We start from the raw sequence: 18951 nt of genomic DNA, 5'->3' as shown, positions 1-18951 counted from the left end.
TTTCTTCACTAATTCAGTGGAAATGCAGCACTGAAATGTTTCTACATAATATTGCATTGTACAAAGCAGTGGCGGCTCCTGCATATTTCTTAAGAGGAGGAAAGAAGTTAACAGTGCAAAATGACATCTTCTTGAGAGAAACATGCTACAAATTAGCCTACATGCATACATGTAAGACCAGGTAGTGTTGGGGTTGGCCTTCCCTTCTGTATAGCAATAATCTGTTTTTGTAAACTGAGTTTCCTAAATTGTCCAAAATATAATATGTTTTCACTTCCATTCATTGTTGAATAATTGCACAAATTAACAATTGCAAGGAAATTCACAACCTCGCAGCATTTTTCACGCACACTACAGCATCACACGTGTTGGAAGAGACCAGCTACTAACAAGTAATCGGAACCGTTTTACGGAAATGGGAAATAATCTGTTAGGAAAGCAAGAACACTGCACCCACCCACGTGGTCTGTTTTGCCATATGTACATTTTACAAGTTCAGTATCACATGCTTTTGAAGAATATCAGCTCTTGTAAAGTCATACTACCATTATTATTCAAAGCTGCCGGTGGACGATTAATTTTTTTATGTTAAAAATAATGTAGTTTGCAGTACCTTCAATTTCAAATATATTTGTCCAAAACTGACAACTTGGCTGTTGTCCTGTCTAGTAGACAATGAATGGAAGTGAATTTCAGGGGTCAAAAAGATCTGCGATACTAACTTAGAACTACTTCCTCTTTGTTTTATATAAATTCAACTTCAACTTTCAAATATCCTCGAAAGTTGCAAACCATGAATATAGCTTATATAAAGTGGAATGAATAATATATTTTTATTTATAATTTTAAAAAAAGTTTATATGGTGTCTTTCATAGCTTTGCGTTTGAAACTGTTTTTATTGTATCTCCTCCTAGATGACGTGTTATAGTCTGGTTGAATGCAGCATCGTTAGATGGCAGCGGTAGCGAGCTTGCTGCAAAACCAGTCGGTTTCTATTTCCCGCCCATGCGCTGATTCAGAGGAGGATCTCCTCCCTATCTGTTCATTTACTTGCTTTAAAACTCTGCTTCTTTCTCTGACCGCTAGTGCGCTGTTGTCTGTGTGTGTTAACTGCAGTAAAGGAGGAATGGATTGACTTTCCTCTACACAATCTCGCATCCTTTTCACAGTTTTCTAGCAACACATGAGTGCGCGTGGTTTAAAACTCGATCAACCGAGGTTTTCTTATAGCTGCGAACTTAAAAATTGTCGAATCTTCCTCGAATTTCAAGGCATATATTTCATTTGGTATTTACTTTCAAAAGAAGAAAAATGTGAGGAGGACGTTCCTCCCTTCCCACCCCTTAGGAACCGCCACTGGTACAAAGAACAAAAAAACCTTGAAGCAGAAAGTAGCCTATTATAAAATATGTATATAGAAGAGCCATCACTAAGCAATGGTATAGCTATGTACAAGATGAGAACACTTAAGAAGAGTGTGGAATGTTTAAGAACTCACCGCACTGTGAAGAAAGCTCAAAAGTGTGTCAAGTAAGAGGAATTTGTCAACCTTGCCACTCAAGGCTGAACTTCGACTGCTGCGATCTGGTGTGGAAGGTACTGGAGATGTCAATCCATGAGGTTCACCACAGTTGTGTGACATCAGTTCATCTTTGCCATCTCTGCTGGACTCGCAGCTGCTGTGTGTAGGAGAGATTTTTGAAGAGTCTGTTTCTGCTGCCACATGCTCTGTTGAGAGATTCGAGGATGTCATGATAAGTAACTAGCATAAGAAATTAACGTAAAACAATCAATATAGTTTTACTTCCCAGTTAAGAGTGCAGAGAGACACTAATCTGATGCTGCAGAAAACGTATTTTGAGATTTTCACAAAAATGCATGCTTTCTAGCATTCCTAATACAGTAAAATGTCGTTATAACGAACGTCAGTATAGCGAAATATTCTTTATTACGAAATTACTTTTTGTCTCCTGTCTTTTTCTTTTTACATCTATACTAATAATAAATCTCTAGCCGAAATTTTTCTAGTAATTTTCGATTTTCCCAAAATAATTGGTCCTAACATATATAATTAACCACCCTGAAACCGAAAATCGCTTTTTTGACATTTTTGTTTGTATGTCTGTCTAGATGTTTGTTACCTTTTCACGCGATAATGGCTGAACCGATTTATATGAAAACTGGAATATAAATTAAGTTCGTTGTAACTTAGATTTTAGGCTATATGGCATTCAAAATACTTTATTTAAAAGGGGGGTTATAAGGGGGCCTGAATTAAATAGAAATATCTCGCTTATTATTGATTTTTGTAAAAAATATTACATAACAAAAGGTTTTTTAAAAATCATTTCCGATAAGTTTTATTCCTTGAAAAATTTTGATAGGACTGATATTTAATGAGATAAATGAGTTTTAAAATTAAAATAACGCCATCTAAGACGGTGCAATGAAATAAGAACAAATGACTTCGTCTATAAGGGGCCTTGGACCACAACAATCGAAAGCTATTAAACATAGCCTACAGAGAATGTTTCTGTGTTTGTATGAAGTAATATCGGAAGCTAAATTAACCGATTTCTATAATTAATTATTATTTCACCATTGGAAAGTGTAGTTTCTCTAGATGGACATAATGCTATAATGTTATTACAGTAACTTCTGAGTAAATCGACGAGAGGGAAGATTAAAATAGCTTCTTATGCACAGAAAATTTGATAGGCTATTTTGTACATTCGTTTTCTGTACTTCTTAAAATAATATTTATGTACACACTCATTTTAATATCAGAGAATTATTGAGTAGTAAGAAAAACACATTTATTCATTCCATGGCAATGGTACATAAGAGATCGTGAATTCTTACATTTTCGAAAGACAGAAATATAATTAGATATCACTGTTTATGCTGTATCACTATTTAAGTTATTTGAAGGATTCAGAACTATAGTGGGCCAGGCGCCATTTACTGAAGACGTAGAAAACAAGGGTTAAAATTAAGTTATTACCATAATTCAATGGAAACATATAGCAAGTAACATAAAGTATACACATTAAAACTAAATGGTATGTCAATCTTCATTAAACTATGGTTGCATGTAATAACAATTAAGAAACATGTTAAAGGAATTGTCATTGCACCAAATGAGTGCTCTCTGGACCAAAATTATCGCATTTTAATTATTTAAATACAATTTAAATTAAGTAACATATTAAACGATTTATCCTTCTAACAAACACGAATGTTCCCTGGATCAAACGTCCTATTTTAATTATGCAATTACTTTATATTTATTTCTAACGGGTGCAGCGGAGCACATGGGTACGGCTAGTTTATAATAAAATTAGGTGTTAGCTTCAATTTAACGAAAGAAAGAAAGAAAGAAAGAAAAAAATGAAAATAAAATTGCTGATGAATTAGCAAAAAAAGGCATAAAACTGCTTAGACAAAACAAAGTTTTGAGTACACACATTAGGTAACAAAATTAAAACCAAATCAGAAGCAGAAATACTCCATAAAACTGGTCGACAATCACAAGGGAAAAAATGGGCAGATATCAACAAACTTTGGAAAAACATATAGCTTAAAATCAAGAAAAGAAACTGTTGCTGCTTCAGATTGAACACTGGTCATGACTGCCTTGCAGCACATCTCTGCAAAATTGGAATCCTTAATATGAAGAATGCCCCTTATGCAACTTACCAGGTTCATCTGTGGGAAGAGAACACCTATTCATATGCACTGCAATGAGCAAGGAAGCACAACGAAATAAAAACTTCTCTCAACTTTACTGGGAAGCAAGAAGCAAAATGGGTTAAATGATCCCAAACTGCGGCCAAAAGAACAACAACAGAAAGAAAAATTTCGATGCCTTGCCAAAAAAATCTATCTTTGAAGAAAATATATTTTAAATATAGGGTATAATCAATCTTCTTAATGTATCCAGCTGTTCACTGACAACATAAAGTCCACCATAGTCCACTGTAGTCTTTTCAGTTCTTGTTTTTCATAAGAAATGAGGAAAATATAGGGTACAATTCATAAACAAATAGGAACATATTTTATATTGTATAATAATATTGCAATCCACTGCTCACTAAATATCTCACTAACGTAATTTATCTACAATGAATCAGATTTCTCTCAATTTTGTGTTAGTTTTTTCATGCAGTTGTTCCCTTGTTCTCCCCGTTTAGTTTCTTTATACCAATCACAGCTCACTAATCTCGTAACATGGCTCCTCCAATCACAGATCACTAATCTCACAACATGGTTTCCCAAAACAACATGGCATCTCTTGTCCTACAAAGTGCATCATAAAAATTGAATATTTTACTTCATTGTCCCATGCCTTTCTCTTAAAATAAAATACAAGTTCAGCTTTTACTTCATTTAAGGATATTTTCCAGACGTGCGTGTTAAACATGTGGAACTTACGGCATAAGTAGAGGTAAACGAACAAGTAGGCTTATGATTTTGTCTTTTGACAAATAATGTATTTCGATATAACGTAATTTCACTATAATGAAGTAATTTCAAAGGTCACTAGAACTTCGTTATACTGGCATTTCACTGTACAGAAAAAGAGGATTCTGACATACCGAGAGCCATTCTGTCATCTGAGTCTATACAGCGATTTCTAACTAAACCATGAGACGAATTTTTTCCGTATTCAATACCTATAAGACAACTGAAATGAGTATGCTGCACATAAAGTACATACGATTTTAATAATAAAAAAAAAAATTATTTTTTTAAGAAAGAAAACGAAGCCTGGCAATTTATTAAAATTGATTCTAAAGATTTTGTGCATGATTTTATTTCTTAGATGGTATCATGTAATAAATAAGATGGTATACAGTGTAACTTGGAAAACGTTTTTGTCTGAGAAATTTTCGCATAATAATATTACAGAGAGATACATTTTATAATTTGAGAGTGAGAGGGTCTGGATATTTGCAACAAAATATGTATGAAAGTTTTTAAACACATTTTAGGTTCTACAGAGTTTTATTCTGCAAGTAAGTTTCCATTCGAAATATTCTCTGCTTAATATTACACCGACATATTGTATTAGACCAACAGACACTACTATGCGGTCACAAAAAATTACAATTAAATCCACTTTCATAATAAAATTTCAAATAATAATCCAATAATAAATATAAATGTAATCCATGTTGTCATTAGTATGTTGGCGCATTTTGAATAAAGGCCCCAGAAGCATATCATAAACACAGAAAGAAAGAAATTTAAAGGACGAGATATAATTTTTAAATAAGTGATTAAATGGCATCTTACTCATGTTAATTATGTAAGCCGCACATGCTTACATAATTAACACGAGTAAGATTGCCATTTAATCAATTATTTATATTCAAATGTTAAAAGTAGTGTACGAAAGATTCATAATGGAGTATAATTTTTAGTTAGACTATTACAATTTTACTACGTCATACTACTTTTGACCAATAAAACGGTATGGAAGGAAGTCTTTCAACCAATCATGGCTGCTTATCGCACAGTTTTATCGCTTCCCTAGCATTTGTTTAATTTTATCGCTTCCCTACCATTTGTTTGTTTTTATTACTACCCTAGCATTTGTTTCTCTGTTTGCCAACATTTCAAACTGCAAATTCTTTACGGTACTATGAAACATGCTTTGCGACCGTCATTTGTTTACAGTCAACTGAAAATGGCAGCTCTGTTCAAACGTTTTGGTGAAGCTAACATTAGTGAAATCGAATTTCAGTAAGTCAATATTTTATTGTATTAGAGTACTTTATTTCTTCTAATCTTTATATACTTTCTTCTAATTTTTTTTTTTTACGTTTCTATAATATTTATATATTTTATGCTCGACCATGCCGAACTGTAGTAACTATACACCTGGTATCAGTCCTTTAATGCATGTCATTAAAGTACACCTACTCATTAAAGTACAGGTGTTCAGCCAATGACAAGTCAGCTTTGTACCGTTATAAAACCGCAAATATCGATTATTCTCGGATATGCAATCGAAAGAGAATTAGCGAAAAGTCACAGAGGCTGGAAATCCAATACTGTCGCAGAAGGTTATGTTCTGTTACTATAATAATTAGCGTTAATTGTAAATAATATTCAAATAAATTCAATTTGTCATCTCGTTTTTCAATGTCTAATTTAATTTCAATGTTATATCAAAGTTAATATTTAGTTTACTCTGTACTGTAGGTTCTTATAGGCTATCAAGGTCAATGGCGAGTCCTTGGCATCAACACCTTTGATTGATTACCCCCTTTGATTTGATTACCTGGTTGGGTTTTTCCGAGGTTTCCCCCACCGAAAAGGCAAATGCCGGGTAATATTTTGGCGAATCCTCGGACCTCATTTCATCTCACTACATCTCGCCAAAATGTAAAAAAAAAAAAAAAAAAAAAATTGTACAACATTGTAAAAATTTTAGAAAATTACTAAATTGTAAAACTATAAAACTTTGTAAAAATTGTAATTGTAATATTGTAAAATGTTGACATGTTCCACATCTTAAAGCTTCATTGCTCATGTAAGATCTATGGAATAAAATAAATGAATGAATGAATGAATGAATGAATGTGGAAATCTGTTCCTCGGAAAAAATCAATACTTTTGCGTCTGCGCACATCTCACAATTTACGAGGTACTGCTCAAGGTCAGTTAGATACAAATAAAATTAATAATTTCAAGTTAGAAATATGGTCGAGCATAAAAAGTCGTATGAAACTCGCCTATAATGGTAATTAAGAAGCTTGTATGAAAATTATGAAAAGAGCGCGCTTCTTCATTACTATCATTATAGGCTCGTTACATAATGTACTATTTTACAACAACATAAATACAGTAATTATAAAACATAGGTTACAGAAATAAACTTGTCTGAAAATAATGAGATTACTATAAAAGAAATAAATCTTTCTATGAAGTGTGTTTAAATGGTGTGGAATTTTAGTAGTCTAAAATGAACGCTTAACAATCCAAAATTATTATAATTAAATTTCTGAGAGTAATTTTATAATAAAATTCCTGTGCAGTGTCAAAATCAAGTTGAAAATTCTTGGACTCTGAAATGTAGGTTAAAATATTATATTTCTTCTAATTGTGTATAGTCAATTAAATCCCACTAGAGTTTCGATTTTCTCTAGATAAATCATAACGTCTAGTGGGATTACTGTTGATAAATTATATCAGCCAAATCTGGTTGAATACATTACAATCATCAGTATGTTATTTGTGTTAATTTTAAACTTACGTTTCGATGTATTGCTGTCTTCTTCAACAGTGGCATCACCAGCTTGGACACAATTACAAGAGTCACGATTCAACCAAGGCAACGCTCCATCTGTACTCAGACACTGACACACATTCCTGTGTTCAGGTGTTTCTGTGTTGACTACCGACACAGGTATGGTTTGTCTTACTCCTTCAGAACTTGTAGAGCTTACATTGCTATTTATACTCAGCCTTCGTTCCTCTGATACCTAGAACACAAAAAATCTACTGTGACTATCTGTAAGCTTTACAAATGCAAAACCTTCTGCTCTCTGCTAGCCAGGTGATGTGAAAAATTTTATTTGTCAGATGGTTCTAAAATCTGAACTACCAGAACTGTCATAAATTTCTGTTTCACTTGAATTGCATGCAACAGTCTAAAAGGTTGAGATTTATGCTATATATTCTAATCTTGATAAGAGCATATAGAAATATGAACATCTACATATAAGGAGCATTGTTGCAAACCATATTATGTCCATCTCTAGAAGAAATCGAGGTTTGGCATAATTTCACATAGTTTATGGTGTGTTCTTTCATAATGTTAACTTAGTTTGTGTGAAATCGTGTTCTATCGTGATTTAATTGAAGTTGAAAAGTGATGATCAATTCATATTGCATTTTGTGCAACTTTCTGAACAATGCAAATAGTATTATGTCCACCAGGGGCGTACGCAAGGGGGAGAGGGGTACCGAGTTTCAATCTCCCATTGAACTTAAAAAAAAATAACATATTTAGATTTGAGTATTTTTTTCTATCCATAATCGTTTTCCCTTCTCTAAGTTTTCACTGTTAGAGTAACAAAATCTACATCGACATAAGCCAAAGTCCTCCTACTTCCTCCTTCAATATAATCCCTGTGCTTGGTGCTGTGGCATGTTCGAATTATAACAATGATATCTTTACGCAAATCTGGCTTTCAGGTAGTAGCTCCCTGTAAAGCAGGTTTGAATAATTTCAAGGAAAAATTGTTCTGGGGCCAGGTATCGATCCCGGGACCCTTCGCTTAGCATGCGAACGCTCTACCGACTGAGCTACCCCAGGAACTATACACGACACCATCACAATTTTTCCTTTATATCCATCCACACAACTCACATGAGCTGACAAGATGCCAGAACTCAACTATGAGTGCAAATTATTCAATGATATCTTTATTATAGAGAGAGCTTCCACCTAGTACCGACCTTGTAATAAAATGAAGCTGACACAATATGAAATTTAACTTGTTAAACACATTGAAAAGGTTGTTTTGACAGTTCTGCAGTACAGATCTTAAATATTGTGCATTGTCGATTTTAAACTCATTTTAAGAGCAGTATCCACCTGTTCGTTAGTTTCAGTTCTGACTTTATCGTGAAACATTCTTTTAACATTTTGTGCATTTGACAGTTCACATTTTTAATATAAACTTCTTGTGTAAGTGTAATAATGACACAAGTATTTTTTATTATACAAGATTAAACAGAAGTTAAAATTTGTTAAAAATTGGATGGCTGTGAAAAAATTAGGCTATGTTTAAAAGATTTTTAAAGGGATATTCATGAATATGTTCTATTAGAACATAGGCCTAGTATAATATTAATAAATGTACCGTAACATAATAATAATAATAATAATAATACATAAAATTTAAAATACCAATAATGTAAATTCTAAAAATATTTAATAATGACCCTTGACAAAATTCTGCTTATGCCACTGACATCCGCCATTACATTTTTCACTTTAAATTAGAACCGCCATTACATTTTTCATTTTAAATTAGAAGAACTGCCATTACATTTTTCACTTTAAATTAGAAGAACACTTCAGGATTGAAAGTGACAATGAGCAGTGCAGTGATATTTTGAATAATAAACACTATTATTACCCTAATTTTATTTCGTTTGCTCTCTGCTACATTTATGGCTGTTATTAAATTAAAAAAATTACACTTTGTTCAGAAAACTCTTTTTTTTTTCTGATTAATATTCAGTCTCTATAGGCTAAAATTGTGAACTCTTATGTGCCCTTAAATCTAGCGAAAACAGCTCGTCGATATCATAATAATGTAGAATTTTAAGTGCCTCAGTATTTTAATAAAAGACTGGCTTATATGAAAGTCATATCCGTTTAGTTGAGCAATATATGGAATTTTATTCTGCATATGATCTATGCTCAGTAATAAAAATCTTCGAGGTTTTAATTTCAACGGGAGAAACAAGAAAATGTTTACCTGTTGAGTGTTGAAGATATTGGTAAGCTGTGGATGCTTGCAAATGAGACCACAAAGAGTGCAAAGAAACTGAATCTCGTCAGGCTCTGTAGGTGAAGCTTGTCTACCATTGCACAATCCCACCAACCTCTGAAACAATATTGTCAAAGCACAACATAAAATAATGGAAGAATACACAAAAAATTAGTTTACTGTATATAAAACTAATAGTCAACATTATACAGTGAAACCTGTTCAAATCGGAACCTGAATAATCCAGAATCCTGTCTATTTCGGAACAATTTATTGTCCTGACGAAATTTATATGTATTATGTATAATTTGTCCTGAATAAAACGGAAACCGTCCAACACGGAAACAAACTATCTGATACTGTTCAAAACGGAAATAATATTTTGGATACACTATTATAATGTAAACTATATTTTGAAGCAGTGTGTAATTTCAAGAAATGTACGAAATATGTAGGTCACTAAGATAAAAACAAGTTTTCTTTGCAAAATTTAGAGAGTGAGAGGGTGGAATTACAGTTGTGGAAAATTCAGGTGTAACACTTTGAAAAATAAAGACCATCTCATGAGTGAGTGAAAAATAAAGACTGTCTCATGAGTGAGTGGCTTGAGGACATTAATGGTGCCATAAAAAGGAAACAGAAAACAGCTGGTTATGTAGAAATAAATGAACTGTTGTGAGAGTGAGTTTTTCATGCGTTTTCAAAGACCGTGCCAATTTCTGGACCTATTCTGCAAAACAAACCCTTGAACTGCCAAAAAAAAAAAAAAATAGATAAGTCAGAATTCAAGGCTTCTAATGAATGGTTCCTAGACCAATAAATTATATAATGTGCAGTGATATACAGTACACTATTACAGTATAGAGTTAGATATTAAATTTAGTATGATTTAATAGTGTTTAATGAGTGAGTTACGATAACATTAAACAGAAAATGAGATTTTTCTTCAATATGATGCACCACTGGAATAAGCGACAGAAAGCTGATTTAATGTCAGTAGTGTTAAACAAAATGTTTTGTACTTCTTGGAGTTTGCAGCATGCCATTTTGTTTTTCAGTTATACAAATGATAAAATATTGCATTTTAACTTCACACCTGAATAATACAGAAACCTGTCCATAATGGAAAAAAAATCAGGACCATGTCACTTCCGTCTTGAACAGGTTTTACTGTAGTTATAAGACAATTTATATAGACCAATAAATAAAAATTATCAAAAGATCTATATACAAGATGAGTGATGGAAGACAGTAGATGGAATTTTAATTTCTGTATCATGGAGCAACGACATCTGTTGTCAGTCTCTGATTCAAATTATTTATTACATGAAGCAGAAATTGGTGCATTAAGTGCACAACATGCAGATTGTTAGCAACTGAAATGGATGTTCGGAGATCAATCAAGGATCCAAGAAGTTAGAATGAGTGACAGTAACAGGCTGCGATGTCCACCGCTGTGGAGTAACGATTACCGGTCTGGCCATGAAACAAGCGAGCATGGGTTCAAATCCCAGTTGGGACAAGTTATCTGGTTGGGATTTTTTCCAGGGTTTTCCCTCAACCAATTGAAGCAGAATTGCTAGGTAACTTCCGGCATTGTATCTCGGACTCATTTCGCCTTCATTAACCCTCCTGCTACCAAGGGGGGTAATAGGATCACCTCACTGATGCTTTTTCAATATTATTATTTTTCTTCATATTTATTTTTGAAATTTCATGTACTTGTTCGTTATATGTCTACTAACATTCTGAAATAAGAATAACATAAATAATTATTCTACTTTAATAAGTGATTGTGCTTACGTGAATTCTTAAGAAAATGACATGGCTCAATTTAAGTACTCCATTTCACATATAGTTCTGTCACTCCCGCATTGAGCCCAAAAATGTTTCCTTAAACTTATCTTCATAACACAATAAATTTCGCAGTGACCTCATCACAGCTACTTGCCTGGATAGGGGTATATACACTTATGTGGGGCAAGATGGGGTACTTTAATTGAGTTATTAATCTTCGAATGTAGCAAAATATGAACTGTCTCATTCCAGGAGGGCAATCTGTTGCAGCTAATGTTGCAAGCAAGTCCAACAAGCGATGCTGCAAGAAGTATTCAAGGCAGGGCCCAGTTGTACCACTTTCTTGACTAGCTTCTTCTTCCAGCAAGATCTGTAACAAAAGATTTGTCAGAAAAAGAAAAAGTTCAGTACAGTGTAGATCAAGTACCAAGTAATAATCACAACATTTCGACAATCAATGAATGTCTATTCTTGTAAAATACTTCATACTGAAAACATTATTTCTTTCATGTCCCACTGCAAATATAGGTCGCATATGGCTGGCGCAAGCACAGCGGGATTAACTGACATTTGCCTTACAGTTGGAGAAAATCTTGGAAAAATACAAAACAATGTAATTTGTTTTTTTTTATTGGGTTATTTTACAACGCTGTATCAACATCTAGGTTATTTAGCGTCTGAATGAAATGGTGATAATGATGGTGAAATGAGTCCGGGGTTCAGCACCGAAAGTTAGCCAGCATTTGCTCGTATTGGGTTGAGGGAAAACCCCGGAAAAAACATCAACCAGGTAACTTGTCCCGACTGGGATTCGAACCTGGACCACCTGGTTTCGCGGGCAGACAATGTAATTTGTCCAAGTGGGGTTCGAACCCACGATAAAGTGCAGCCTCAGATCATGAGAAAAGCTTCTTATCTAGCGGCCTTCCTGGATATAGAAAACATAATTAATCCTTTACTTCTGATTGAGGTTGTGTCTGATATGTACATCTATCAGGTGTCACAGGAAGAACAATTCAACAGAGTTGCACAATAAGAGACCAACTGCCAAAAACTTTTTTTCGAGATATTGGCCATTGAAATAAATCTGGTTTTTATTAAACATGTTATGCAAGAAGTATTGTAACATTCATACTATTATAAAAACTAGCATAAATAATACTAAAATAAAAGCTAACCAAATTTTAATAACAGACTAGCAGTTTATTTAATATTGCAATGCAAAATACATAAATTTTATGCAATCAACGAATTTTGCTTATAAATAGCAGCAAAATGCAAATATCACATTCTTGATTTTTTTCCGAGTTAAATAATCCAGCCAATAACAGATTTGTGCAAACATGGGTATCAATTTTTTTCAAATTGTTGGTTGGTCTATTGTTCCGTAACTCTGCCTATTTGTTTGTATACATCTGAAGTCTGATTAGTGTAATATGTTACTAGGCCTAGTCGGTAATGTATGCAATGGAGGGAGAAAGGAACTAGCCACTCTACCCCATTATCTCCTGGATTAGTTGCATCATGAATGATGCCTTATTGGTATCACTTATGAGATTCAAACCTGTCTTTGGACAGTTGACTAAACAACAACAATTAACCCTTCCATATTTTTTATCATTCCAATATTGTTTCCTTGAGAAAAAACGGGATACGATTTATAAAATATTCTGTATTAAAAAAATGGTGATAAAAAGTTTTGTTACATGAACATATTACAACTTATCACTATTCTTCAGTGACAGAATCCATACAAAAATTTAGGTAGATGTGAAAAGGACTGTATTGAACCACAATTATACCTTGAATATTTCTCTGATGCAGTAATCTTACACAGCAAATTTCTGTCTTTCAACACCTTAACATAAAACTTCCCATATTCCATGACACAATACTGTTTTACAACTAACACAGTCCTCATTTTCTTAAATCATTGAAACCTTGTCACATTACTCAACTTCACATCACATAGCTATCACCTCAACTAACCCTCTAACCTTGTCGCAAACCTAGGTTTCACGTCATTTAGCTATTCCCTCAAGAAACTCTCTAACCTTGTCACAAACCTCGGCCTCACGTCAATTAGATACCAATAGTTCCGTATCATATACTACGGTGGACCCAAAATCTGTACCCATCTATCATATAAAGGTATATTTTCTTTATTTCACATATATAACTGCCTCATAATTATAGATTTATTTGCTGAGTAACGAAAAAATGGACATTACAAGGTTTGCAGAAAAGCTGACGAAGTTATTTTACACACCTCTCACACACCTTTTTCGTTTAGAAATAAATGTGTACAATATAAATTAATATAGGCTATAACATGAAGATCTGTTTATTAAAAACTGATTATCCGGTACAAATAGCATTAATTTATTTTGAAATTAATATTTAGTTAATTCACTCGGCAAAAGATGTTAATATGTTCCTGTTCCTTATTTTATTCTGAGGCATGACAATCCCACTACAAATGGTGCTAAACACAAAAAAAAGCACTTGCAACATTTTCTTTGTGGTAATAAATTAACAGATGATTAAGAAACACCTTACAATATTAGGACAAAGAAATTTTAAACATGGCAGAATATAAAATAAAATTTATTCTGTTAACTTGGCAGTTTGTAAGGAAGAGCAATGAATACTACTAATTCATTTTATTGAAAGTGTGAAGTGATTAAACAGTGTGTTGTTAAATGTTCTGGTAGAAACAGAAACTTAGTCCAAATTTTTTAATATATTTACCTTCAACAGTTGATCCAAGTGTGCCGGAATATTTGTACTTTCTATTATAATTTTGTTAGCTGTATTTCTTTTGACATAGAACTTCATAACCATTTTCCAGTGATATGTAAAATCTTCCAACAAAGGTACCGGAGGAGCCAACTGCAATACAATGACATTTATTTATGGTACACTAACTACTTCAATTCTATTGCAATGTATTAAAAAACAAACAAGGTACTTCTCAACAAATTATTCTGCTTAGGAAAATGGGATATTTCTCCCAAGTATGTCCTAGTCGCATATGATTTTCTGTAAGTCTAGAAAAAGTGGAATGATTGGTGTCATGAACGGCGGGAAAATAAGACGTAAGATCTTGCACGATTATACTAGAAAGCAAGAGAATTAATGGCTTAAATCAATATCAGCCAGTGGAAAACAACAACATTCATATCAAAAACTGTGTACAAGAACATCAATTATAAATTTACACCTATCACTCGTAAATCTTAACAATAGGTTATTACATACTATGGGCAGTGCAATCAAATTTGTCAAATTTAAAAACTGATTGTAAATATGAGATTCATCTATAAACGGACAGAGGGAAAATTAATAGATTCCCTTTCAAAAAACGGAGTGGCAAGCTTCAGTGTCAATTCTAATCTTTTCTTTAAACATGTTCAACTTACATCATACAAAATTCCGACAAATGTTATTTTCTAGAACTTGATTAACATTCATAAAATTAAAACTTTTAGGCCTAATTCAAGAGTATGGGTCTGAATCATGTCATTAATTACTAGTACTCCTAATTAAAATTTCAGTATACGGTTACCTCACTGTCAACACTTTATCTTCAAACATTAAAAGGAACAGATTTGTCCCTGTTTGACGAATGCAAATCATCACGCTTAGGAAAAGAGACTTTTTCAGTATCAATAATTTATTTTGTGTGCACAAGGTTGGAATTTTGAGGGAAGGTAACCATGTTCTGAAATTTGTATAAATAATTAATCCAAAGATTCCCCTGTAGTATTTTAAACCGTGATTTCCTTTATTTTGTATGATAGATTATATAATTACATTACAACGTGGGTTCAATGAGGTGGAAATAACAATTAACCAAAAAGAAATAGGGCAACTGCGTCACTCACAGCATCCACGGCATTTTGAATAACAGTGGAAAATCTGCTTAACATTCTGGCACACTTGCGTTTAGACTGACTCATCAGAGTTAATAATTGAAACACCAGAAATTTCTCAGCGAAACTGAAAGCACAGCTCTTTCCAACATTTTAACATGATTTTAATTTTACAAAACAATGACAAATCAGAGCAGACGACACGTTCAATGTCAAGTGGTTATATGGCAGGGCAGCCACCATGAAAAATAATTTTTACAATCAGAGAATACAGAATATTTCCAAAGATTACCACCATTCATTTTGTGGTTGTGCAAAATGCCGGTAGGCGGCACACAAACCGTTTTATCAATTTACAATTTTATCTTTATCATTACTTATCGTCTTCGTTAAAAAAAAAAAACTACGCCAATTTAGCTAAAATGTCGTTTAAACTAAAAAAAAAATGGTATACCTACATATACGTGATAACTTTGCACAACCCCAGAAGTTGAAGACCCGTCAGGGTTCTCTCAGTCATATATAATTTATGAGCTCAGTGAGTTTTCTTTTAAGACGCTCGCCACTACCGAAGTTATATGCTAGATCATATAATATAATATATATATATATATATGATCTAGGGTTATATCAACTTCGCCGGTGTGTCGGAATTTTGTCCCGCAGGAATTCTTTTACATGCCAGTAAATTTGCTGACATGAGCCTGTCGCATTTAGGAACTGGGCCGGGATCGAACCCGCACCTCGAGCACTATATTTGCACGATTGTTTCAATGGTACATCAGACAGAGGAACTGCAATCACAGACACACCCCAGGGAGATCAAGGTGTCACACCGGAGGTAGAATGGGATACCTCAACACCTTAGTGATCCAAGTGCAAATTAAAAAAAAAAAAAATTACATTAAGAGCACTATCGAATTCGAAAAATGCTTATCTTTTAATGCTAGAGTGATCCGGGCGATAACTGCAACATCTACCACCCAAGACTTACAAAATCCCTTTTGTTTTCCTTGAGATTTGTCAATGCATTCATGATCCAAGTGTTACTTTCCTTGTTCAAGTGACCCAAGTACACTCAAGTGATGTGGAAAGAACTGATACAAAGCTGCAGAAAAAAATAAATTTGAAGTGAACCACATGGAAAAAAAAAACTAGCTTTTTGACTTTACTGGTTTGTCAGATACTTATGAAGCAAAAGAAAAATACAGTGGTGAAAAAATTATGATTTCAAAGATGTGTTGGGCAACATTGAAGAAAGGGCTCTACTTTAATGAAGTATGGAGAGACTTGTGACATTAATACTTACCATGAAGTGGAATTGAACAACAGAAAAAATAGAGGAATATATTTGCTAGCCCTGTCCAAGTTTATTCCAAAAGATGAGAAATCATATCCAATAATCCATGAGAGGATGATGGAACCGAGGAAGATGTTAAAATACATAATACATGTACACTACAATTTTTTCAAGAACCTACCACTTGTCCAGAGAAGAGCAGCTGAAGAAAGCAACGATGCAATAACTGTGAGAGGAGATAGTGATGATGAAAGTAATTGAAATAGAATTAATTAATTTTCTTCTGTTTTGTTCACCTTACAGAACTACTGTATTTAGGTAGTTACGAAAAATAGAAGTTGAGAAAAGTTTTGATTTTGTTCCTTTTGTATGAAACAAAATGTTCGTAAAAGTGTAATTATTAATTCCTTTGCATCCATTTTCCATTCAAAACATCATAGGCCTATTTTATTCGTAAAGGAACACGAACTTTGTATAAGTAATTTTTGCCTTGAAGCTTTAATATCTGAAAGTATTTTCTTTCTTTAATGAAATAAAATTGTACACAAAAAAAAAAAAGTTTCATTAAATTTTCTTTAAAACATTACCCTAGTTTGTGAAATAATTTGTTCATATAGTCAGTGCAGTAGTGATCAAGTGCTAACTTCTTTTGGAAAATAATTATTTTCTTAAAGCTGGAAGGACAAAAGTTGTAATCCACACATGAGCAATTAATTTAGAATATGTAATAATGGATGGCATCATAAATAAGAAATATTAAAACATTAATTGATTATAGCAACTGAAAACACATTTCTTTCTTTTTCTCAGAAGTCATAAATTGTCACTTGGATCCAATTGGACATCTTTGAGCAGGTGAGACAACATTTATTAATGAACACTCGTGCTACTGCTGGGTAGTTGGCATGAGTCAAAGCATCATATGGCATGTAATTCATGATCAATACCAGTAACGGTATTCATATGATAAACACCAAGCAGAGCATTTGACACCAGCTAAATTTCAGAAGTTATAGTTTTGCCAGATTCGTGAGCCACCATACAAGCAACAGCTAGATCATCAACTTCAAAGGTGTCAAAATCCAGGAATCTAGAAGAATTATGAATCATTTAATCAATTTAAAAAGATCATTAGTATACAACGGATCCCCTCACTTTGTAATGTGCAGGGAAATGAAATAGCAGATGCCATTACAAAAAGAGGTACAACAATAATTCAGAAACAAAGTCAGGCATTTTCCTTCCATTCTATAAAATACACCATCCACAACAAAATTAATTTAATTCAGAAAAAAAGAAACAAAGGACGAAATTGAAGACAAATCATGGGAAATAATATTAAGAAATCCTGAGGAAATTCCAAAAGCACCGCAAAAATCTACTGTTGCTTTGTTTATATTGGTGACAGGCCATGACTTTATAAAACCGTCTACACAGAATAGGAGTATTCAATACACCTTCCTTTATCCTACACACGCCAACAAAAAAATCAACATGGAACATCTAAAAAGACGTGCAGCTGTACAGATGCAAAAGTAATTGGGTGCACGAAGACTTAATGGCTTTGTTGCCAAGTGTGTAGGCATTGGATACACGCATATATTTAATTTATGGCTGTGTTCGGTATCGTATTTTATATCTTCAGGCATTCTACAGTGATGGCAGCAAACTTGCCTAGGTCATTCACCTCGTATGGTAAACATCAACCAACCCTGCTGATACAGGTGAAGTAGAGGGTGGGGGGTTGAGAAGTCGCGTTCTACAAGTACTAAATGCACTACTTTTGCCGATCACTGATTTATGGTTTAAGCAGAATTATTTACCATTATTTCCATCATGTAACATCTATAATTTTATTAATTTTCCACATAGGCCTACTATGAAATTAAAACTAAATATTAGCGGTATTAGCAAAGAACATAATATTTATTTTATGAAAGAGTAGGCCATTATTTCTATTTCAAAAGCATCACTTTGGTGTCAACAATAACAACAATGATTGTTAATTTTACGTTGCTATAATATGGTTACTAAAGAATGCAAACGAGTCATCTTGGATTATAAAAAGGGAACTAAATTTTAATTTTCTCTAGTATGAATTTATTTTGTTCTCATTTTTAGCGAAACACACAACAGTAGCGAATCCAGGACTCCATGAAGGGGGGAGGGAGGGGGACTAACTTTTTTCTTACTATAGTCCCCACTCGCCAGTCCAAGCAGCAGTTAGGAAAAATCGACTAGTTACTATTCAGGGCACAAATAAAACTGTTGGGTTTAATTTCATCAAAGTAAAATAACTCTGTAAACTTTAATCTGTTATCATATCGACTCAAAGAGGGGGTAGAGAAGGGCTAAAGCCACTCTTAGCTTCTCCATAAATCCGCCTATGCAATTAGACAAAATAATGTATAGCCTATGACTAGTTGTAAAAGTAGATTTATTGTACTCTTGAGTCTTGGAACA

General features: G+C 33.4%; 1 protein-coding gene across 1 annotated transcript in view; it reads right to left on the bottom strand.

The window, feature by feature from the left end:
• LOC138692621 (FHF complex subunit HOOK interacting protein 2A-like) overlaps positions 1–15411 on the bottom strand; it is a 40231-nt gene extending 24820 nt beyond the window's left edge. Inside the window, exons 1-6 of the mRNA XM_069815667.1 lie at positions 15201–15411; positions 14065–14205; positions 11468–11683; positions 9505–9633; positions 7266–7494; positions 1500–1729 (exon numbers count right to left, since the gene is read on the bottom strand). Of these exons, the coding sequence (XP_069671768.1) occupies positions 1500–1729; positions 7266–7494; positions 9505–9633; positions 11468–11683; positions 14065–14205; positions 15201–15275 (1020 nt within the window). The 5' untranslated portion in view covers positions 15276–15411. The remainder of the gene's footprint in view (positions 1–1499; positions 1730–7265; positions 7495–9504; positions 9634–11467; positions 11684–14064; positions 14206–15200) is intronic.
• Between the last annotated feature and the right edge of the window lie 3540 nt (positions 15412–18951).

Source organism: Periplaneta americana, chromosome 2 (assembly GCF_040183065.1).
Source record: "Periplaneta americana isolate PAMFEO1 chromosome 2, P.americana_PAMFEO1_priV1, whole genome shotgun sequence".
NCBI classification, from domain to species: domain Eukaryota; kingdom Metazoa; phylum Arthropoda; class Insecta; order Blattodea; family Blattidae; genus Periplaneta; species Periplaneta americana.
Note: the sequence above shows the minus strand (reverse complement) of the source record. Positions and strands in the feature narration are given on the sequence as shown.